At 43.7% G+C, this 24,549-nt stretch overlaps 1 protein-coding gene across 5 annotated transcripts in view; it reads right to left on the reverse strand.

Annotated features, from left to right (window-relative positions):
• The window catches only part of GPAT3 (glycerol-3-phosphate acyltransferase 3), an 89,648-nt gene that overhangs the window by 23,936 nt on the left and 41,163 nt on the right, over positions 1-24,549 (reverse strand). For 4 of the 5 annotated variants that reach the window (XM_003129347.5, XM_021101799.1, XM_005656567.3 and 1 more), the window contains exon 4: positions 4,908-5,178. In XM_003129347.5, the coding sequence (XP_003129395.1) occupies positions 4,908-5,178 (271 nt within the window). The remainder of the gene's footprint in view (positions 1-4,907; positions 5,179-24,549) is intronic. The other variant, XM_021101801.1, reaches the window with a different exon arrangement.

Below are 24,549 nucleotides of genomic sequence, written 5' to 3' on the forward strand. Positions count from 1 at the left end.
CAATGGAGAAAAGACAGCCTGTTCAATAGGTGGTACTGGGAAAACTGGACAGCCACATGGAAAAGAATGAAATTAGAACACTCCCTAACACCATACACAAAAATAAACTCAAAATGGATTAAAGACCTAGATATAAGACCAGACACTACAAAACTCTTAGAGGAAAACACAGGCCAAACCCTCTCTGACATAAACGACAGCAACATCTTCTCAGATCCACCTTTTACAGTAATGACAGTAAAAACAAGAATAAACAAATGGGACCTAATCAAACTGCACAGCAAAGGAAACCCTAAACAACACAAAAAGACAACCCACAGAATGGGAGAAAATCTTTGCAAGTGAATCAACGGACAAGGGATTCATCTCCAAAATTTATAAACACCTGCAGCTCCATACCAAAAAAAACAAACAACCCCATCCAAAAATGGGCAGAAGATCTAAACAGACAGTTCTCCAAAGAAGACATACAGATGGCCAAAAAACACATGAAAAGATGTTCAACATCACTCATTAGTAGAGACATGCAAATCAAAACCACAATGAGCTACCACCGAACACCAGCCAGAATGGCCATCATCCAAAAGTCTACAAACAATAAGTGCTGGAGAGGGTGTGCAGAAAAAGGAACCCTAGTACACTGTTGGTGAAATTGTAAATTGGTGCAATCACTGTGGAAAACAGTATGGAGATTCCTCAGAAAGCAAAAATAGAATTCCCATTTGATCCAGCAATCCTACTCCTGGGCATCTATCCAGAGAAAACCATGACTCAAAAAGACACATGTATTCTGATATTCATTGCAGCACTATTTTCAATAGTCAAGACAGAGAAACCACCTAAATGTCCATTGACAGAGGAGCGGATCAAGAAGATGTGGTACATATACACAATGGAATATTATTCAGTCATTAAAAGGAACGAAATACCAGCACTTTTAGCAACACGGAAGGACCTAGAAATCATCATGTTAAGTGAAGTCAGTCAGACAATGAGACACCAACATCAAAGGCTTTCACTGATATGTGGAATCTGAAAAAAGGATACAATGAACTTCTTTGCAGAACAGATAGATACTGACTCACAGACTTTGAAAAACTTATGGTTGCCAAAGGAGACAGTTTGGGGGGTGGGGAGATGCGTTGGGGTTGTGGGATGGAAATCCTATAAAATTGGATTGTGATGATCATTGTACAACTATAAATATAATAAATTCATTGAGTAATAAAACAATTATGCAAGAGTTTTAAAATAATGTCACATTGGAGTTTCTGTTGTCGCACAGTGGAAATGAATCCGACTAGGAACCACTGGGTTGTGGTTTTGACCCCTGGCCTCGCTCAGTGGGTTAAAGATCTGGTATTGCCATGGGCTGTGGTGTAGGTCACAGACACACCTCGGATCCCCAGTTCCTGTGGCTGTGGTGTAGGCTGGCAGCTGTAACTCCAATTAGACCCCAGCCTGGGAACCTCCATATGCCATGGGTATAGCCCTAAAAAAGACAAAAGACAAAAAAATAATAAATAAATAAAATAATGTCATCTTGCCCTATTGAGAAGCACTTGTTCCTATACCTTAAATCAGAAGAGGTTATATGTTTTATTTTATTTATTCATTTTTGGTCATACCCACAGCATGTGGGAGTTCCTAGGCCAGGGATCAAACAAGAGCCACAGAAGTGACAACACTAGATCCTTAACCATTAGGCCATTTAGGAACTTTCAGGTTATACAGTTTAACATGTTTAATAATTAGGTTCAAAACTACGAAAATGTTTTATTTGCTAAATTAACAGGCCAGAAAATTCCGTTTTCCAGTTTCAGTGAGCCAACAGAAGAATTCTCATAAATGACACAAGTTTTCTGCTACAATCTATTTTGCTTAAGAGCCTTACTGAAATACAATTCATCCACTTAAAGTGTGCAATTTTACGATTTCTGGGATATTCACAGAGGCACAGAACCATCAATACAACCAATTTTAGCACAATCTTTTCTTTAAATATTCCCTTTATATCAGCTGCTTCTTTTAAAAAGCATTTACAGGAGTTCCCTTCATGGCTCAGTGGTTAAAAAATCCAACTAGGAACCACGAAATTGAGGGTTCAATCCCTGGCCTTGCTCAGTGGGTTAAGGATCCGGCGTTGCCGTGAGCTGTGGTGTAGGTCGCAGATGCAGCTTGAATCCCACATTGCTGTGGCTGTGGTGTAGGCTTGAGGCTACAGCTCCAATTACACCCCTAGCCTGGGAACCTCCATATGCCCCAGGAGCGGCCCTAGAAATGGCAAAAAGACAAAAAATAAAAAATAAAAAGCATTTACAAAGCAATTCTTTCAAATAAAAAGTCTGTACTAAGAGTGGGAGCCTCAATTCTGCCATTTTCTTCTTGTTTTTGGGTGCTGACATTACTGGATTATCCTAAATCCATGGTTTCTTTGCAAGAATCTTTTATGTCAGTATCTATTTTGTAAGCATTAATTTATTTTTTTATTTTGATCTTTATTTATTTTTATTTATTTATTTATTTTTGTCTTTTTGCCTTTTCTAGGGCCACTCCCTCGGCATACGGAGATTCCAAGGCTAGGGGTCTAATTGGAGCTGTAGCCTCAAGCCTACACCACAGCCACAGCAACGCCAGAGTCACAGCAATTCGGAATCCAAGCTGCGTCTGCTACCTACACCACAGCTCACAGCAACACCGGATCCTTAACGCACTGAGCAAGGCTAGAGTTCGAACCCAAAACCTCATGGTTCCCAGTCAGATTTGTTAACCACTGAGCCACGATGGGAACTCCTGTAAGCATTAATTTAAACTAGATAATAGAATCATATCATCACTTGCTGGGCACCTAGCAAGTGAAAGCTAACCAACACATGAGGGCATCTCAAGTAGTCTGGGCTATGAAGTCCTCAGTCTTTCCACAGGTTGCCTTGGATACAGCCCTGACCCATGAACCAAGTGAGGGTGTAAGAGCTCGTCTATACACTCAACAGTACTCAAGTTTTATTTCTTAATAAGAATAAAAACAAAATCAATGGAAGCACTAAGAGACTAGAAGTGTCTAAGGAATAAAAGCTGAGGAGTTCCTGTAGTGGAGCAGCGGAAACAAATCCGACTAGGAACCATGAGGATGTGGGTTCCACCCTTGGCCTTGCTCAGTGGGTTAAGGATCTGGCGTTGCTGTGAGCTGTGGTACAGGCTGCACAGTCGGGTCTGGGATCTGGTGTTGCTGTGGCTCTGACATAGGCCGGCAGCTACAGCTCCGATTGGACCCCTAGACTGGGAACCTCCATATGTCGTGGGTATGGTCCTAAAAGGCAAAAAAAAAAAGCTGAAATGTTTCCTTCTTACCCACCAGCAGATAATCTTGTGCATCCCCAGAGTACATGAACCCCACTTTGGGAATACTGGCTTAACGACGAAGCAAAAGTGTATCTGAATTTCACTTCGTTATCACAGCTGAAATAATTCCCCGAAGACCTACTACACCCCAGTATCTATACACTGGCAATATGAGCACAAGAAAACAGACAGTGCTCCTTAGAAATGCGCCTTTGCCTACACTTAAGTAATCTCTCCCCTTGTAATAAATCTGAATGAGGCAAGGATAGGCCACCCTAGGGATGGTACAGAGATTTCAACTCATGTGCTAATTTTAGCGGGCTAGTAACACCTCTCTGGAAAGCTTTATTGAGAGGACACCAAAGCCACGTCCAAGGAAATGAAGCAAGACTGTTATCAGTAACATTGTGATTGGCACACCGACCTTAACCACTTCACCTCGCTGCCTGGGGTCACCTCTTTCACTCACGTTTCATGCTGAGGTTCCAGGAGACCAGGCTTTGAGGCTATGTCCTCATCAGGAGGCACACAAATTTAGAACCAAAAGGGGTTCCTTTTCTACGCAGGAGGCACACAAATTTAGAACCAAAAGGGGTTCCTTTTCTACGCAAAGGGAGTGATCATGATGGAATTGCGTGGAACAAATCCACTCTTCTGAAGAGCTCTCGCCCATGTTTTCTCTTCCTGAGCAGCCACAAATCACTAGACACCAACAAAGAGTAGCAGTCCAGTCACAGTTTGGATGAAACGCTCTTCTTTCTACTTTCTCTTTTCTATCCATTCTTCAATTTTCCATGACTACAAACACAACAGGGATCAAGACCGATATGTACTGAATTCTGAATAAACATGTGCATTTGGGGAAAACGTGAAAGAATAGATATTTAATAATTTGTTGTTGTTGTTTTCTTTTAGGGCCACACCTACACCATAGGAGAGTTGCCCTGCTAGGGGTCAAATGGGAGCTGCAGCTGCCAGCCCACGCCATGACCACAGCAACACCAAATCCTATGTCACAGCTTGAGGCAAGGCTGGATCCTTAACCCACGGAGCAAGGCTGGGAATCAAACACGCATTCTCACGGAGACTATGTCAGTTCTTAACCCAATGAGCCTTAACCCAATACTGAATTCCTTTTTTGTGAGGGTCACGTTTAGTGGTGTTTGCTAGGTGGAAAGGGGTGACATCAGTGCTATTAATAGTCTCATGCGGTCACTACATACATGATTTTTTTTAAAAAGCTGCTCACTTTGCCGTATACCTGGAATGAACACAATGTTGTCAATCAACTACACTTCAATTTTTAAAAAAATTTAGGAGTTCTCGTCGTGGCGCAGTGGAAATGAATCTGACTAGGAGCCATGAGGTTGCAGGTTCGATCCCTGGACTTGCTCCATGGGTTAAGGATCTGGTGTTGCTGTGAGCTGCGGTATAGGCAGCTCCGATTGGACCCCTAGCCTGGGAACCTCCATATGCCGGGGGTACGGCCCTAAAAGGCTAAAAAATTTAAAAAAGTTTAAAAAGCCGACCCAGCGATACCATCACGTGACGGGCAGGAGCCGCACCTGAGAGGCAGGAGGACACAGTAGCGCAGCAGGACGCCCAGCACCCACACGGCGGTGAGCCGCAGGCTGACATAATGGAAGTTGACGTTGGTCCTCGTGAGGAGGTTCCATGACACCAGCTCCTCTGAGGAGAACCTCTGGGTCACTTCGTCTTCCACGATGGCTTCCAATCCCTTCTTGGAGAAATAAAACACGTCAGACAGCTCAAAGTCCCTTCCTCGAAGACCAGACAGCCCTTTTTCCATGGGTGACTCATCTCTTTGGATAATACCTTAAAAGAAAGCATCAGGACATGAGAAAACGCCATAGGACGGAAGAACAACTGATCAACGAGGCTATCTCAACTGTGCAGAAGACAAGCAAACACATTTATTGGGGAGTTCTCGTTGTGCCTCAGCAGTTAACGAACCCGACTAGGATCCATGAGGACCTGGGTTCGATGCCTGGCCTCGCTCAGTGGGTTAAGGATCCATGAGCTGTGGTGCAAGTCGAAGACTCGGCTCGGGCCCCACATTGCTGTGGCTGTGGTGTAGGCTGGTGGCTACAGTTCTGATTGGACCCCTAGCCTGGGAACCTCCATATGCTGCAGGGTGTGGCCCTAAAAAGACAAAAAAAAAAAAAAAATACGTTTAATGGGTAACATGAAACAAATTTCAGAAATAAAAGACAAGCAGTGGGAAAAGAGATAAAATCATTGGGTCTGCATGAAATGGCTTCTACCCAATGATTTCAGTTCATTACAGAGGAATCTGGCTCTCAGCAACCCTCTGGCTTTTGCATTTTTCTCTCTACACACCGTTAGCAAAAGAACTTACAGAAATAACCTCTCCCCAGGTTTAGGAACCTCATATAGAAACAAAGACTTATGTCTTCCCCACAGGAAAACTCTAAAACCAAGAAGCAAGAAAAATGGCAAAAGGTTGATATTTTTAATACATAAAAATTATTTAAAAAGAAAAAAAAGGCTCCAGCAAATATGCAGGCAAAGTTCATGAATGAATCATAGAAACATCATAAATAGCTAATAAATATATCAAAGTCTTTTTACTAATCAAAGAAATGTGACTTAGACAAAGACTGGCCTATTTACCTGATGAAATCAGTAACATGTTTGTTTAATGATAAAGTTCAAAGTCAGAAACAATACAGGTGTTCTCATGCTCTATTTTTATCAGTGCGGAACTAGCAGCAACTTTGTCAAAATCTGTTTGGCATGAAAAGACTAAATATAGTTTTGCTGATGATTTGGTAACTCTAATTCTGGGAATCTCTCTTAAGAAAATAATCAGATATGTAGGCAAGAGTGTTCACTGCAGCATTTTCCATTATAATTGACCTAGACAATGAGATATAGCACATCCACTGATAAACTCTATAATATTAAGTGAAAAAAAATCAGGATCTAGTAGTAAAAATGTCAAGACAGAAACATTAAGTGGTTATCCCTGGGCAGCAGGATTAGATTTTCCCCTTTAAACTGTTATTGTACTTTCCATAAAGAAAATAATTCAAAGATTTTTTAAAAGTAGCATAAGTTCTGTAAATTGAAAAATGACTACTGCCACCCAGTTCTAACCACTAGATAAAAGCCACACATGAGGCAATCTTCGAGAATAAAAAGTAGCCATATACACAGTGAGATGGCTATCCATGTGTCCCCTGGGGCATATCACAAAGGAATTTACTTCCTACATTAGAAAAGACAAGACTTAAGAGGTTGAATTCCGTGAGAGAGGATCCACTTTGATTTTCTCACTGTTCAGTTTACTAGGAAATCAGAGAGGAAAGTGCGAGAACTATGTTATCTATCCTCTGCAGAATCCGGATGTGCATCCAGAGAAGGAGCTGCAATGCACCCATTTTTTGAAGGAACAGTAGCATACTGCACTGGAAAATAAACAGGATCTGGAGTCCAAAGTCAAGATCCTTTAGGACAACCACCAGCTAGTTCTATGACTGTGGGTAACCAGTAAGTCACCTAACGTGGTGTCGTCCTTTGTAAAATGGGGTGGGGCGTGCGCAAGTGTTAGTAGCCTTACAAAGGCTAAAAGTTTCTTCTTTCCTCCCTTCTTTCTTCCTTCCTTCCTCTCTCCCTCCCTCCCTCTCTCCCTCCCTCTCTCTCTCTCTCTCTCTCTCTCTTTCTTTCTTCCTCCCTCCCTCCCTTCCTTCCTTTTCTTTCTTTCACTTTTTTTTTTTTACAACCACATCTGCAGCACATGGAGACTCCGGGCTATGGATCAAACGGGGCTGCAGCTGCCGACCTACACCACAGCCACAGGAAGCCTCATCTTCGACCTTTGCCGAAGATTGCAACAATGCTGGATCCTTAACCTGTTGAGCAAGGCCAGGGATCTAACCCGAATCCTCATGGACATTATATTGGGTTCTTAACCCACTGAGCCACAAAGGGAACTCCCCAAAGCCTAAAGTTGCCTGATTTTACTTTTAGGTTTTTCAGAAGGTTTTCTTTGTTTTTGCTCACTTGCAAAGCTAATACCTAATCACTTTATGAATGAGAGCAATAAAGTAATAAGTTTCTTGAATGATCATTAGATTATGCTTTTCAGCAGTGCAGTCCAAGTGGTTTATTAACCTTTTTTCATCTCTGAAAAGGGTTTAATCAGTATTAGATGATGAAGCAAGTAGTGTTGCTACTGAATTACCCTCTGGCTCTGTAGGTATTGCTGTGCCACTCAGAGCAGGTTACTCAATCCAAGCACTATATTTATCAATACAAGAGTTTCATTATTTAGCAACTTGCACAGATTTTTTTTTTTTTAAGCATAGAAGAAGAGGGATGAATAGTTATTCAGGAAACCTCTGAATGCAACACACTGGAGCTAGCCCTTCTAAAAACAACCTCTTTCAGGGGGACCGGAGGTAAGAACACAAGTTCAAGTTGCCACAGATGATTCAACTGAGCCAGGAGCCCAGGAGAGAAGAGATGTGTAAACAGAAACCAGCTCCTTTGCCCCCACACACTTGATGTGCAATGTTTTCTCTGCCCCCTGACCTACTTTATTCTGTGTAACTGAAATATAACACAAATTTATATTTTCCCTAAGCCTCTTTCGAAAGCATGTGGGTAACCTCAATGCATCTAGCTGACAAAGGATTAATTTCCACAATATATTCAGACGTACAAAAAAAATTAATAAAAAGTCAAAGGCCTCAGTAAAAAAAAAAAAAAAAAAAAAAAGATCACTAAGTATATGGCAAGTAATTCATAAAAAGAGTAAGCCTTGGAGCGCCTGTCATGGCTCAGTGGTTAACGAATTCCACTAGGAACCATGGGATTGTGGGTTCGATCCCTGGCCTTGCTCAGTGGGTTAAGGATCCAGCATTGCTGTGAGCTGTGGTGTAGGTCGCAGACACAGCTCAGATCCCTAGTTACTGTGGCTGTGGTGTAGGCCAGCGGCTACAGCTCCGATTAGACCCCAGCCTGGGAACCTCCATATGCCACTGGTGCAGCCCTAAAAAGACAAAAAGACAAAAAAAAAAGAGTAGGCCTTAACGACTGACCTTTTTTTTTTCTTTTTGGCTGCACCCACAGCATGCGGAAGTTCCCAGGCCAGGGAGCAAACCTGTGCCACAACAGTAACAGCAAAAAAACTTCTTTTTTTTTTTTGCTTTGTTTAGGGCCACATTTGTGACATATGAAGTTCCCAGGCTAAGAGTCAAATTGGTGCTACAGCTGCTGGCCTACACCACAGCCACAGGAACACAGGATCCAAACTGAGCCTGCGACCCACACCACAGCTCATGGCAATGCCAGATCCCCAACCCACTGATCAAGGTCAAGGACGGAACCAGCATCCTCATGGACACTAGTGGGATTGTTTCCAATTCACCACAATGGGAACTCCACAAATAAGCATTTAAGAAGATACTTAGTTTCACTATAATCAGAGAAATGCAAACTGAAACCACTGATATACTATTTCATACCTGTGAAGACTGATTTAAAAAATATAATTAAGGAGTTCCCTTGTGGCTCAGCAGGTTAAGGATCCAGTATTATCACTGCAGCAGTTCGGATCACTGCTGTGATGTGGGTTGATACCTGGCCTAGGAACTTCCACATGCTGCAGGAGCAGCCACAAAAAAAAATTCTTTAATTGAACAATATCAAGCGTTAGAACCACACTAGAAAACAATTTGGCACTGTCTAGTAAATTTAAAGATATTCGCAGCCCCAGACCTAGCAATTCCACTCCCAGGCATAAAACCCAGGAAGATTTTTGTTAAATAATTTCAAATATACAGAAAAGTTGCAACAATAGTTCACTTTACCCAGATCAACGAATTGCCAACACTTTGTCACATTTGCTTTACTGTTGTATAAAATAGTACTTTTTTTGGAAACACTTGAGAATAAATTTCAGACTTCATGCTCTTTGTCCCCAAATATTTCAGCATAGATTTTTCTTGGGACACAGAACTTCACTCATTTAACCACAGTTCAATTATCAAAATCAGGAAAGTGGCCACTACTGCAATACCAGTATCTAATCTACAGACTTTATTTAAATTCTGACAATGGTCCTAATAGCATCCTAGATTTTTTGGGTCCAGGTGTCACCCCAGAATTATGCATTACACGTATCTGCCATCTGTTTCTTTTTTTCTTTTTCAGCCTCACCTTTGGCAGATGGAAGTTCCCAGGCCAGGGATCAAATCCGAGCCACAGTTCCAACCGACGTCACAGCTGCAGCAATGCCAGATCCTTAACCCACTGAGCCACAAAGGGAGCTCCAAGTGTCATCTCTTGAGTCTCCAATTGTATGAAAAGGTTCCTTGGCCTTTTTTTTTTTTTTTCAAGACCCTGGCATTTCTTAAGAGTACCAGCAATTTATTTTGTAGGTCTCTCAGTCTAGGTTGATCTGATGCCTCTTCATGATTGGACGCAGGCAGTGCTGTGGGTGGGAACCCCGTGGAAGCGGTGCTCTTGCCCTCCCACGGGGCCTCAGCAGGCACCGCGAGCTCAGCTGGTCTCATGACCGCTGATGCTCACTGGAGCCCTTGGCTCGAGGCAGTCTGCTGACAAGGCTTCTCCGCTGGGGATGTGTTCTTTTTCTCTTTGATTTTAATAATAATAGATCATTATTACTGAAAAGTGTCTATAAAGGGGAGATCCTGTTTACAAATTTTATTTATTTATTTATTTATTTTTTTTCTTTTTTTTTTTTTTTTTTTTTTTTTTTTTTTTTTTTTTTTTTTTTTTTTTTTTTTTTAATCTTTTTGTCTTTGTTGTTGTTGTTGTTGTTGCTATTTCTTGGGCCGCTCCCGCGGCATATGGAGGTTCCCAGGCTAGGGGTTGAATCGGAGCTGTAGCCACCGGCCTACGCCAGAGCCACAGCAACGCGGGATCCGAGCCGTGTCTGCGACCTACACCACAGCTCACGGCAACGCCGGATCTTTAACCCACTGAGCAAGGGCAGGGATCGAACCCGCAACCTCATGGTTCCTAGTCGGATTCGTTAACCACTGCGCCACGACGGGAACTCCTATTTATTTATTTATTTATGGCTGTGCCCACAGCACGCGAACTTCCCAGGAGAGGGATCAAACTCAAGACACTGCAGTGACAACACCGGATACGTAACCCGCTGAGCCCCACAGGAACTCCATAAAGGGAGATACATGGAGACTACAGAAATATCCTGATCTTCAAACATCTGCCTAGCGGTATTAGCAGCTACTGATGGTTCTTGCCTAAATAAATTGGAACTCTGTGTCTTTTAAAATAGTATTTTCTGGAATTCCTGTCGTGGCGCAGTGGTTAACGAATCCGACTAGGAACCATGAGATTGCAGGTTCGATCTGGTTAACGATCTGGCGTTGCTGTGAGCTGTGGTGTAGGTTGCAGACGCGGCTCGGATCCAGTGTTGCTGTGGCTCTGGTGTAGACTGGCGGCTACAGCTCCCATTCGACCCCTAGCCTGGGAACCTCCATATGCCGCGGGAGCGTCCCAAGAAATAGCAAAAAGACAAAATAAATAAATAAATAAATAAATAATAAAATAAAATAGTATTTTCTGGGAATTCCCTTTGTGGCATAACAGAAAGGAATCCAACCAGGATCCATGAAGATGTGCGTTCGATACCTGGCCTCGCTCAGTGGGTTAAGGATCCCAAGTTACCGTGAGTGGCGGTGTGGGTTGTGGAAGTGCCTAGGATCCAGAGTTGCTGTGGCTGTGGGGTAGGCTGGCAGCTGCAGCTCTGATTCCACCCCTAGCCTGGGAACTTCCTTATGTTGGGAGTGTAGCCTTAAAAAGAAAAAAGCAAGCAAGCAAGCCAAGCCTATGCTATTCCCTCCTAAGTCCAGATATCCTTCCTGATCCATAAATGCGACTGGCCTGATAGGCCAAGGTGAAATAGGTGTAAAGATTGTTTGGGGTTGGGGCTGGGGAGCAGGGTGGGTGAGAGATGCTGAGATGAAAGAGCAGAAATACTCAGTACCAAGCTCCGGAGAGAGAAGACACATGTTCCATCGCTTAGACGTAGTACAAGGTCCTTCTACAATTCTAAGAAGTCAGGGCCAAGGAGAGCTCCCTGAAACAGACCACCAGGCTCTGTCCCCTTTCTCCTCCAATTCGTTAATCACTGCAGATACTAAGACAATAATCAGGGCATCAATGACACAGTCACCCAGCTGCACAGGTTTCCAGTCCACTTTTTGCCATCTTTTTTCAAAATAGTTTAGCTGTAATGCCACAAGGCTACGCTTTAACCGTATCTTATGCAAAAAATTTGCTGGGCCATTAGTCAAGTTACAATTTCCACACGTAAACTAGGTGGTTTGACTGTGCTTACTTCATGGGGGATCTTTTGTGTTCCTGATTACCACTGCTTTCCTTTCTAAGTACTTTTTAAAACCACAGTTTATTGCTGTTATCTTAGTTAAACGTTATAATGGTAGCAGGACTATGTTTTTAAAAAGTTAGGTTTTTGAGGTGTTCCCTTGTGGCGCAGTGGGTAAAAGATCCAGCATTGTCACTTAAGCAGCTCAGATGTGAGTGGCCCAGGTTCGATCCCAAGCCCAGGAACTTCTAGATGCCATGGGGTGTAGCAAAAAAAAAAAAAAAAAAAAAAAAAAAAGTCAAGATTTTGAGATGCACACCAAAGTAATTGGAAGTAAAAGGACCTAATCTAGATTAGTTTTAAAATATTCCCATAAAAGGACATTCATTAAGGTGATAATATGGGAGTTCCCATTGCGGCTCAGTGGTTAATGAATCTGACTAGCATCCATGAGGATGTAAGTTTGATCCCTGGCCTTGCTCAGTGGCTTAAGGATCAGGCATTGCCATGAGCTGTGGTGTAGGTCGCAGATGCGGCTCAGATCCCGCATTGCTATGGCTGTGGTATAGGCCAGCAGCTGTAGCTCCAATTAGACCCATAGCCTGGGAACCTCCTAAAAAGAAAAAAAAAAAAAAAAAATGAGGAGCTTCCTGGTGGCCTAGCAGTTAAGGATCCGGCATTTCACTGCTGAGGCTTGGGTTCCATATGCCGAGGGCACAGCCAAAAAAAAGAGAGAGAGAGAGATGTACTACCACTTACCCACCACAATGGCTGTAACTAAAAGGGCCCAAAATACCAAACCCTGAAGAGGCTATGGAGCAACTGGAAGGCACTGAGACTTAGCTCTGAGCATGTCCCCGCTCTCGAAGGGCACTAAGCAGTTTCCAACAGTTCCAGACACCAGCTTAGCCTATGACCTGGCAAGTCTACTTCACGGTGTTCGCCCACGAGAAATGAGTAAACAGATTCACAGCAAGGGTTATGGCAGCCTCATTCCAAAGAGCTAAACACCGAAAATAACCCAAATGTCAATCAACGTGATGACGGGTAAGCAAATTATTACGTATTTGTATAAAGAAATACTCCACAGCGATTTAAAAAATCCACTGATTCATGCAACGACATGGAGAAATCTCATAAACATTATGCTGGGTGAAAAAAACAGACACAAAAGAGCCCATACTGTATGATTCCATTTACATGCATCTCAAAAAAGGAAAAGAAAAACTAATTGATAAGGACAGAAATCAAGAGGTCACCATGGAGACCGAGGGACGAGGGACGTCTACCAAGTAGGGCGAGAGGACTCTGAACTCATGAGTACGTTCTGTCACTGAATCTGGGTGCAGTCACACTGGTCTATAAATACGTAAAATTTCACCTTGTGGAACAGTTGATATTTGTGTAATTTAATGAATGTTAATTATGCCTCAGTTTTTCTGACCTAGCCTAGACCATGCAGAAGTTCCAGGGCCAGGGATCAAACTGCCACAGCAGTAATCAGAGCCACAGCAGTGACAATGACAGATCCTTAATCTGCTGAGCCACCACTTTTTTTTTAATCAGAAAACTCTTCCAATTAAGAGTTCCCACAACTTCTAGTTATAATCCCAGTTAGGGGCCTAGCCAATCATACGTATCCTTCCATGAATATTTTCTAAGTTTTCCTCTCTAAACGAAAAGACAACTGACATTTATTAAATGCTTCTTGACGTGGCTGTGCTAAACCTCGACACGTACACTCATGTATGTAATCCTCATAATCCTATGAGGTATTGTCCAATTTATTCCCAGTTTTTTTGGCCTTGCGTGGGGCCTGCAGAAGTTCCTGGCCAGGGACTGAACCCACGCCACAGCAGCCAGGGAACTCTTATTATCCCCATTTTTAGACGAGGAAAGTAAGGCTCAGAGGGATTGGGTAACTTGCCTGGGGCCACAGGGAGAAAAAGGAAACCAGGATTTGAAACCAAGTCTGCAACTCCAAAACCAAATACTCCCTCATGTTCTCATATTCCAAATATTCCTTCATATCCTAATCCTCCAATTCCATGTCACTGCTCACCACTGCCTCTGTGGCAAACCTCGAATATGCAAGATCTTCCCCATCAACGCCACAGCAGCCCGTTTCTTCCTTGCTAAAGAGAAGCCCTGAGCAGCAGGGGCTCTAGGACCTCTCCCACCTTGGAAGGGGGAAATGGACTTTGCTAAGCAGCCTCCATCTATCATGAATCTGGGTATGCGCGTGTCACTAACTGACTCAGACTGGATCATCCATCCCAGAAAAAAACCAGAGCTCAAGTCACTTTTTTTTTTTTTTCAAACCGTGGCAGGAATCTTTTACAGCCTGGAGAACATCTGATTAGATTTCCTCAGATAAACCAGCAAAAAGCAGCCCTCGGCAGAGGTCCATCTAATGCTCTCCCGGTTTGGGGTTCAGCCAGGTGTGAACTGTCCCAGGAGGCTGTTCTGCCTGGCTTATGACTCAGCACACAGACGTCCTGCCAATCTCCTTCCCCTTCAAGTCCTCTCTGATGCAGAAGGAGCTGCCCCGTGCATCCTGCAGATCAGTGAAGGTTTAGAAAGGAGAAGCACCCTCGGTGCTGTGCTGCTGTGCTGTTAAGACACACAGATGTCGTCTACCTCTGTTACATCCTCACCAACCTGGAGGGTCGCCCGGCCGACATTTACAGAAAAGAGCCTCTACCTCTTTCGGATCCAACAACCTGCTGTCGCCTCAGCCATGATTCTACCTTTGAGTTCAAGGTCTCTGAACCAAAGACAGACTGACCGTGAAGCTAATAAGGTTAAGCTTCCCTCATCTGCACGGCCCCTTCCAAGTTCCCACACCGAATTCTGTGAATTCTTTTTCTTAAAGAGAGTCTCCAAATTGCATAAGTTTCAGGCTATTGCAAAACCTGGACCAGCCCCACCTCTGATTCATGTTATCATCTTGTTGCCACGAGCAATGGGTCTGTGTTAACCCACTCACCCTACAACCTAAAATGATTTAGAAGAGGAGACTTAGGAGGAGAGAAGCACGTTACTACCCGTAAGGATTAGAACACTGAGAGTTCACAGACACATTAACGCCTTTCTGCTTAATTACTGCCCGTTATTGATAATATTTTATCTATTTGATGGTCAAGTTAGCAGTGTTCTTGTAAGAGGGGTTACTGTGGGCTAGGTCATTTTTTGGTTGTTGTTTTGAAGGTTGGAAGTTTCTCTGTCTTGGAAGTGGAGAGACTAGACAGGAGGGAAAGCAAAAACATGAATACGATGCGAACTGAAAACATTCACTACAGAAAAGTTTTACAAGTGTCCATGAAGCAGCAAAGCTGCTGTAGAACTAGATTCGTATACACCATCAAAAGAAAAGGCAGGACTGCCCATTGCAGCTCGGTAGCTTAAGAACCCAATATAATGTCCATGAGGATGCAGGTTCCATCCCTAGCCTGGCACAGTGGGTTAAGGATCCAGCATCACCGCAGCTGCAGCTTAGGCAGCAACTTTGGCTCAGATCTGATCCTTGGCCTGGGAACTCCATATGCTGAGGGGCAGCCAAAAAAAAAGTTACATTAAAAAAATTTTTTTTATACAAGGGTAAAGTTTACTTTAAACACCTATAGGAGTTCCCATCGTGGCTCAGTGAAAACGAAATCTGACTAGCATTCATGAGGACACAGGTTCAATCCCTGGCCTCGCTCATGGGTTAAGGATCCGGCGTTGCCATGAGCTGTGGTGTAGGTCACAGAAGCAGCTTGGATCCCGCATCGCTGTGGCTGTGGTGTAGGCTGATAGCTGTAGCTTCAATTCGACCCCTAGCCTGGGAATCTCCATATGCCGCAGGTGTGGCCCTAAAGAGACAAAAAAAGAACCACCACAATCTGTTCCCCTCTGTGTACAAGGCCCACTTTGTTACCCTGGCCCTTCATCCTCTTGTTCATTCAAAAAACTTATACTGGAGTTCCCATTCTGGCTCAGCGGTAACAAACCTGACTAGTATCCATGAGGATGCAGATTTGATCCCTGGCCTTGCTCAGTTGTTATGGCTGTGGTGTAGGCTGGCAGCTGCAGCATCAATTCAATCCCTTGCCTAGGAACTTCCATATGCCGCAGGTGTGGCTCTAAAAAAAAAGAGAGAGAGAGAGAGAAAGAAAGAAAAAAGAATTCTGTAAGGAAAAGCAACAAGAACAACAATTCCTAACAGATATGAAAACAATCTATTAAAATATCAATAATTAAAACAACATGATACCAGTGCATGAGAAGACAAAGAGAATAGAAAGTTCAGAAACAGATCCAAAAATATACTAGAATTCAGGGAATTACTAAGGATGCATTGCAAATCAGTCAGGAAGATGCGGTTTTTAACAGGGAGTGTTGCAAAATTTGTATAGCCATCTGGACAAATGAACCGGAATAAGTGGATCAAAGATTTAAATTTTTTTTAAAGACATAAAAGTAATCAAAGAAAATGTTAGAGAATTCCCTTAAGACCCAGCAGAGGGAAAAATTTTTCCACTAAAAACTCAAAACGCAGAAGCTGTGAAAAGAAAACATTGATAAATCTGACTACATAAAAATGAAAACTATCTTCATAGTAAGAAGCACGATATGCAAAGGAAAAAATACAAATTGCAAACTGTAAGAAATACTTGTATCTCAGCACAGATAAAAGCCAATCCCTTTAATATATGAGAGGGTCCTAGAAGTCAAAGGAAAACAGAAACCAAAAGAAATAGAAAAATGGACAAAAGACGTTAAGTAGGTAATTCCTAGGAAAAGCAATACAGATGGCCCTTAAACATAAAATGTTACGAAATTACACAAATTGAGACTAAACCTGAGCTTCCACTTCTCACCTATGAAACTGACACAAACCCAAATTTTTTTTTTTTTTTTTTTTTGCTTTTTAGTGCCACACCTGCGGCATATGGAGGTTCCCAGGCTAGGGGTCTATTTGGAGCTGTGGTGCCAGCCTACACCACAGCGCATGGCAATGCTGGATCCTTAACCCACTGAGGAGGCCAAGGATTGAACCCATAACCTCATGGTTCCTGGTCGGATTTGTTTCCGACGCGCCATGACAAGAACTCCAAACCCAAGAGTTTGAGATACATGAACACCCTCGGTGAAGCTGGGGGGAAGAACAACAGTACAGCCATTAATGAAGGACGAGCTGATGAGAACTACAAATGCTCTCTGACAGGGCGAGCCCGTTCATGTCACAGATTCACGGTAAGTACAACTCACATTACAGAGAGTCTGTATCTCCAAATTTTTTTTTTTTTTTTTTTTTTTTTGCCAGCAAAAGGTGGAGAACTACAGGTAAAAAGCACCATTTGCGTTCATGTAAAGAAATTTCTTGTAGTTGTTAAAAAAGAAACTTTCCACGTCATTACGTAGACAGGACTATAGGATACAGTGAAAACACAGGCTCAGAGTAGTGTTCACTGTATGTCGTTTTTGGTGTTGACAAGTTAAGAAAATAACAAACATCTGCGCTACAACAGCACGTTTGCAACGGCAAAAAGAACCACTGCACCATCCACAGGACACCAATACGGCCTGGAAGTGTCAGTAATGGCTGGAAGCTATATTTATCAAAGCACTTTTTCTTTTCTTGGCCATGCTCATGGCATGCTGAAGTCCCTGGGCCAGGGATCAACCCATGCCATAGCAGTGACAATGCTGGATCCTTAGCCCAGTAGGCCACCAGGGAACTCCAAAAGCACATGTAGGTTTGCTTGTATTTTTCTTTTTTGGCTGTCCAGCAGTCTATGGAGTTCCCAGGCGAGAGCTCAGATCTGAGCCAAAGCTGTGGCAATGCCGGGTCCTTAAACCCACTGTGTTGGACGCGGGTTCCACATCAGGAATGGATGCTGGTGCTGAAGAGACACCGCCAATCCTGTTGTGCCAAGGTGAGAACTCCCAAAAAGCATTTTTTTTTTCTTTTGGTCTTTCTATCTTTTTAGGGCTGTACCTGCGGCATATGGAGGTTCCCAGGCTAGGGGTCTAATTGGAGCTGTAGCCACTGGCCTACACCATAGCTCATGGCAACACCGGATCCTTGACCCACTGAGCAAGGCCAGGGAATCAAACGTGCAACCTCATGGTTCCTAGTTGGATTTGTTTCCACTGAGCCATAACAGGAACTTCCAAAAAGCACGTTTTTAAATTGCTATGATTTCTGTGCCATGCAACTACATTACTTATAGCAAAAACTTTTTAAAAGATGTGTAAACCCAAAATTTAAAATATTTACACAAGAACTGGCACACCTGTACCCTCAGTGTGTTCACCTGCTTGCTCTCCCAGAATCCCATCAGCCTGATGGCTCAGCCTGTCCAGGACTGTAAAGATGCAGCAAAGTGAAACCGTACTGTGACCACTTTCCACATAACCAGTGTCACCCCTGCATTTCAAATATACCGCCAACTACATCATTTCTGGGTTAGCTTTAGAAGTCCCTAGTAACCCCCTCCACCTCGCCTGTGTATATACTCAAGGAAAAGCAGTTTACAGATAAGGTAGTCTCATTGCATTTCTGAAAAGGAGCGGACGGACAACATCTGCGATTCTTGGGAGAAAAATGTAGCACAAAAGAGCATCAGTGGGTGGAGGAAGGAGGAGAAAGAAAAATATAAAGTTAGAATTCCCTCTCCTCTGATCGTCCTATGCCTTCTGCCCCCATCCTCTTCCCTGGCTGATTCTTAGCTGGTTCATTATCTCTTCCTGCCCCTTTCTATGCTTTTTTCCCCCTCTAGCCTCTATCAATGCCTTTCACTCCGAGTTCATTCCAACTACCATTGCAACTTCCACCCTCTGCGAATAACTCCCCAAAACGTGCACCTGTAGTGCTGACTTCCTCCCCAGGGCTCAGGTTTCTAGGTGGCTGCCCAGACGCTCCACCCCTCCACCAGCCCCACGCCTCTGGTTCAAGGCCCCACCACCTCCCAGAACGGCTTTCCACCTACCACCTTCCTTCTCCACGTAGTCTGCCCTCTTCCCATCCGGTCTCGCTTCCACAAAGCTGCTAGATTCAACCTTCCAAAACCTTAAGATCTCACAATGTAATTAAATAATTTCTTGGCCTGGCATCCAAGCCCTTTTAGGATTGAAATATCCAGTCTCAACTCTTTCCACCTCCAACTCATCTTTGTTCATCCTAGCTGCAGCCAGACTAAATCAGTTCTTCGGGCCCTAAAATCTCTTAGGCTCTCCTACCCTCCTGCTTTTGCTTACGACTTCTTCCACCTGATACCTCTTTTCCTAAAATCACTCGAGATTCTTCACATCAGCAGAACTCCACTTTCCCCTTTTTTGTCTTCCTTGAGCCCATGAACCAGCAACCCCATTTAGTATATGACGCAGGGGTTGTTTCTACTGATTATCAGCAAAGATGAAGGAAAAAAAGAACACATTACGTGAAACTTACAAAATCACACAAGTTTCTAAAACTAAGTCAGGCTTGTACTAAAGGACACAATAGGTAACTTCCCGTGCGGATAAGGGTGAAATGCCAAAAGGCAAGGACGTCCCTTTAAAAAAAAAAAAAAGGATGTTACATCCTTTTGTTGATTACAAAATGCCTGCTTTTCTCCCACACACAAACCCTGATACACACGCTTCTCTACTGATCAGCGACCTTGGGCACAGGATAGTTGTAGAGACGCCAAATGAGCATCAGAGGTTGACAGTGTCACATGCTGGGATTTCACAGTGCCTGCTGGCATCACACACCTGACACCTGCTGTAGCGGGGTCCGGGGGGTTGGCCAACGACTGGCAAGGAAACTCACCGTTTTGAATGTACAAGTCTTTGAAAAAGGGACCGTTCATTTATTAGGTAAACTTGTGCCAATCTCATTGCAGAGGCAAAAGAGTGTATTGTTTGCACGATACACTAACAGATATCAACTTAATAAAGGAAAAGTTTACCACACTTGAAAAAAAATACACTTAACCCTTTGCAAAGACTTGGAGTATTTTACAGAGTCTAGCGAGCAGGTTGATGCGCACAGCCAGTGTCTACTCTCTATTGGGTCTGCAGCTCCTATTTTCTCTCTCTTTTTAAGGGGTGGTCTCTGCAATTCATTGTCAATTTCCCCTCTGCCTAAGCCAATGCCACTGGTTCCAAAGGGATACTCGAAGCCACTGCCCCTGACGCTGTTCTCTCCGAGAACGTGCCAAAGGATGTCATTTGCTATGTATATGCACTGTCTCCAGAGTATTTTAACTCTTTTGTAAAGGCCTGAAGCTTCTGTCCTCCACATACAGGGCATTTTTCAGATGTTCATGGATAAAAAGATCAAATGATGTCACCCACACAGCTGGTCCTGAATCCCTGTGCACCAGGGCCCACATCTGCTTCCCAGGTGAAAAGAGCAGGTACAGGCTGCTCAGCACTCAACACGGGAGAAGCGCAGAGGCAAGACCTCTGTTTCCAGAGAGACGCTTCAAGGATGGACAGGAAGAAGGCTCTGAGGCCCTAACAGCAGAGCCTTCTGTCCTCTCCTCTTGTTCACCAGGTGCCCCGGCAGCTACGGGAGACATAAGGGTCTACTGGTTCTGCTCCTTGAGGAACCTTCAAAAAAATGGGCTAGGACTGCAGGGAATGGGAGTTCCTCTCCGGCCAGCACCATGGATTTGTTGACCCCGTTATTGGGATGAAGATGGAATCAAAAGCTTTACAGAAATAAAGCTTCCAGTTTTCTGTTTTCTACATGGTTTGTATATCTATACTAGACTAACTTGCCTTTTTTATTATGAGTAATTTTCTTTTAGTGTCTCAGTTCTCAAGACTCAGAGTACTAAGCTAAGAGTACTGGAGATGTACTTTAGTCTCTTGAGAAAGGTGGGCGAAAAAACCTACCTCCTTTTTCATCCTTATAGATCCCCGAAGTTCTCCAAAAACTTACAAAATAATCAGTGGTGATTATAAAGTGGGAAGATTTTAACTCCAGATATAAATACCATGGAACTAACCATTTGTTTACTCCTAACTTAAAGCATGAGCAGGGTGGAAGTGTGGCCATTGTAATCAGTTGCCAGTCAACACTGCAGACACACCAACGGGCATTTGGAATAACAGGCAGTTTCATTTGAACAACTAACATTTTAACAGCTCGTTCAATATACTGTTGATCCATATCTTGGCTGACAGCCTACATTAACTTTGTTGATCTGGACATAAGCAATCTGATTAAACAAGAAGTCCCACAACATGGGATAAACTTCCATAAAACTTCAACAAACGAACCAACAATTCAATGACCACGTCAGTCTTATCATTTGGCGTTTACCTATGGTATCTTTGATTACAAAGCTGGATATTATTTTTTTTCTTTTTAGGACCACACCTGCAGCACATGTAAGTTACCAGGCTCAGGGTCGAACCAGAGCTGCACTTGCCAGCCTATACCACAGCCACAGCAACACCAGATCCCAGCTGCATCAGAGGCCAACCCACGGAACGAGGCCAAGGATCAAACCCTCATTCTCACAGATACCAGGCAGATTTTGAACCTGCTGAGCCACAACAGGAACTCCCAAGCTGAGAACTCTTAATATAGTTATTTCCTTAAAATTTCTGTTGATCTGACGTTGAAATGTTATGAGTTTGCTAGGATGTGACAAAGCCAACACTCGGCAGAGGAGTTTGCATTTGGGGCTGAGTTACCTCAGCCTTCCAAGGGAGAATCACAAGACACTGACCAGAGGAGCTGGAGAGAAGGCATGGTTTGGGAGGCGGTGGTGGTGGGGATTCTGGGTGAGAAGGACACACTGGGAGTCCTCTTCGGGCTGCCTTTGACTACTGATGTGATCTAAAGCAAGGCGCCTGGCCTCCTTCCATCGCAGCTTCCCCTCGAGTAGAATGAGGATCCACAAGGCGTTATCCTCAAGTGGGCCACGAGAGCCGAGTGTGCACAGCCAGCGGAGTCGGCGTTCAACAAATACTGGTGATCGTTATCATTATCACTGATGCGTTCTACTGACAGGTGTTTCTATAGAATAGGAACAAAATGAAGCAGCTTTGCAGTTTTGATTGGGCTTTTCTCTGTGGGAGAGGGTGGCCCGAAGGGGTGTGGTGGATGGGAGGGAACCTGTCTAAAATCACAACGTGGATTTCGTTTCCTAACCCACTGCGCGAGGCCAGGGATGGAACCTGCATCATCAGGGATGCTAGCCAGAATCGTTTCCGCTGAGCCACAACAGGCCCTCCATGAGCTGAATTTTGAATTTGATGGGTACTGATGAGATCTCCACTCCTCCCAACAGTGAGGAAAACTCCGGATAAGCACAGCGGCCATCTTATTATTCTTAAGTTGACTATCTTATCATCTGATCCCATGATCCTTTCGCTCTCAAAGAATCCTTCAGTCTTAGTTCTCACCCAGCTTATTCAAACCTCCACGATTCTGAGATGCAAGTACCCTCTTCTCAACTGCCGAGGGGGTTGGTATTAAAAGAGGGTGAATCGCCAACAAGATCTCCAATAGCTCGTTAGTGCTGAGGACAGAAACACTGTAAACCTGCTTATAGTATGTTTTTGTTTTTTAACTAATTTCACAGAAAATAGGGACAGGACGAGCCATCTACTTTGTTACAGCTATGTGAAAAGAAAAACAAACCGAAAAAATAAGAGTATGTTTTATGGGCTGAAACGTACTGGGAAAACTGGTTCTTAGGATGGGAACCTTCCTTGCTGTGACCTCTGGCTTCAAGTGCTCTTTTTCTACCCGTGGCTCCCAACACGGTTATAGGACTGTTCCCGTCTTCCTCTTTCCTGCCAGAAACAGCACTCCGCCCCGCTTACTCATTGTGGGCCAGGATTAAATGCTAAGTCATCTGCTTTCAGCGGGGAGAGCATAGGGTCATAGTCGAGTCTCTAACCCACTCTAAAGTAAAGCTTCCCCCAGACGGCAGCGAGGTACTTCTGTCGGATTTCAAGGTGAACTGTGAAGCAAGTCCTTCGCCTCACCTCCGCCTTTCCTTAAGACCACGCCTTCTCACCCACCGCCCAGTGACCCCTGCGAACTCCCTCATTCCCACGCCTTACCTTGCAAAGCAGCCGCCCAAAACTGTGGCAATGAAGTTCTGTTTCTTCAAGGGGCTGTGATTTAGAGAACTAAAATAAGTTATGCTAATGAGACTGGGTACCAATAGATTCATTCACTAAGAGGGGCCTCCCAAAGGACTGGAAGGGGAAAGGAAGGGGGCATTTTGGCCCCAGGAGACACCTGCTACTATCGGACACGGCTGTCACCTATTATCTGGGAGGTAGAGACCCAGGACACGGCTAATCACTTTACATGGCACAGGACTGCTTCTTGTGACAACGAGTTATTCAGCCCAAAATGTCAGTAGTACTGAAGTTGCAAAATCCGGCTAAGAGGTAAGATACTTCAGTGAACAATGCCTTTGTTCCACGGGTTTACATTTAAAGTCCAGGCACTGGTCACACTGACTGGAAATGGATTTTGGACCACGTAACCATCAATCATACCCGCAAGTCAGGTACTTTTTTTTTCTTTCTTTCCTTTCTTTTTTTCTTCTAAATTTAATTTTTTTAACTGACGCACCTGTGGTATAGTATGTATTTTCTTTCTTTTTCTTTTTTCTTTTTGGTCTTTTCAGGGTTGTACCCGTGGCATATGGAGGTTCCCAGGCTAGGGGTCCAATTGGAGGTGTAGGCACCAGCCTACACCACAGCCTCAGCAAGGCCCGATCCGAGCCGCTTCTGCGACCTACACCACAGCTCACAGCAACACCGGATCCTTAATCCACTGAGGGAGGCCAGGGATCGAACCTTCGTCCTCGTGGATGCTAGTCAGATTTGTTTCAGCTGAGCCACGACAGGAACGTCTGTATTTTTCTATTCATACGAAACGTTCTGCTCATCAAACTACAGACTCTAGATGAATGGCTACTGATATTTTATTCGGTTGGGTTTTTTTTAGCGTTTATGTTTAAAATATAAGTTTAAACAAAAATTATGAGTTCAACAAAGAAAAAATACCCATTGTCATATCTGCCCTCAGATATTTTTTAAAGAAAAAACTGCAGGTGCAGTTAAAGCGCACCTGCCCACCTCTTCTCCTCCCTCCTAGCAGGTCACCGCTATCCTGCAGGATCTCATTTTCACATGTATTTCATACTTATTTACACACATTTACAGGACTATATAATATATATTTGAGGTACTAAATTTTAAATAAACGGTTATTCTACACCACCCATCTCCTTTCTCTCGACATCGCTTGAGATTGGGCCATTTCGTTTTCTTCATGTAAATCCAGTTAGTTCATCTCGATTGCTGTCTGGAATACATCAAGCAGCTACATAACTTTCCTCCCGAGGAGCGACTGAGTGGTCCCCACCTTCCCACCGTCTGCGTGCACTTGTAACCTGTCCCCTCACACACAAAAGCTGAGGGTTTGGGGAGCTTCGCTGTCTTAGGAGAAGTAAAACTGTGGGGTGGTGGGTCTTCACCTTTGATAGGAATTTTGCCCAAGTGCTCTCCAGAGTGTTGCTGAACTACCTTTTCATGACAATGCACTTAGAAATGTAAATGACTAACCCTGTGGTTTTCAAACAAATAAAAAAAATCAAACTTTGCCTTCTGCAGAGCTACATTAAGATGTGAGGATTAAAACACATGATAGGCCAGTGATTTCTTTTTCAGAATAACTTGCTATTCAATAAGTTTTGTTCCGAGAAGGAAAACTGTACTCCGTGGGAGTTCCCGTCGTGGCGCAGTGGTTAACGAATCCGACTAGGAACCATGAGGTTGCAGGTTTGATCCCTGGCCTTGCTCAGTGGGTTAAGGATCCGGCA

Source organism: Sus scrofa, chromosome 8, assembly GCF_000003025.6.
Source record: "Sus scrofa isolate TJ Tabasco breed Duroc chromosome 8, Sscrofa11.1, whole genome shotgun sequence".
Classification (NCBI taxonomy): Eukaryota; Metazoa; Chordata; class Mammalia; order Artiodactyla; family Suidae; genus Sus; species Sus scrofa.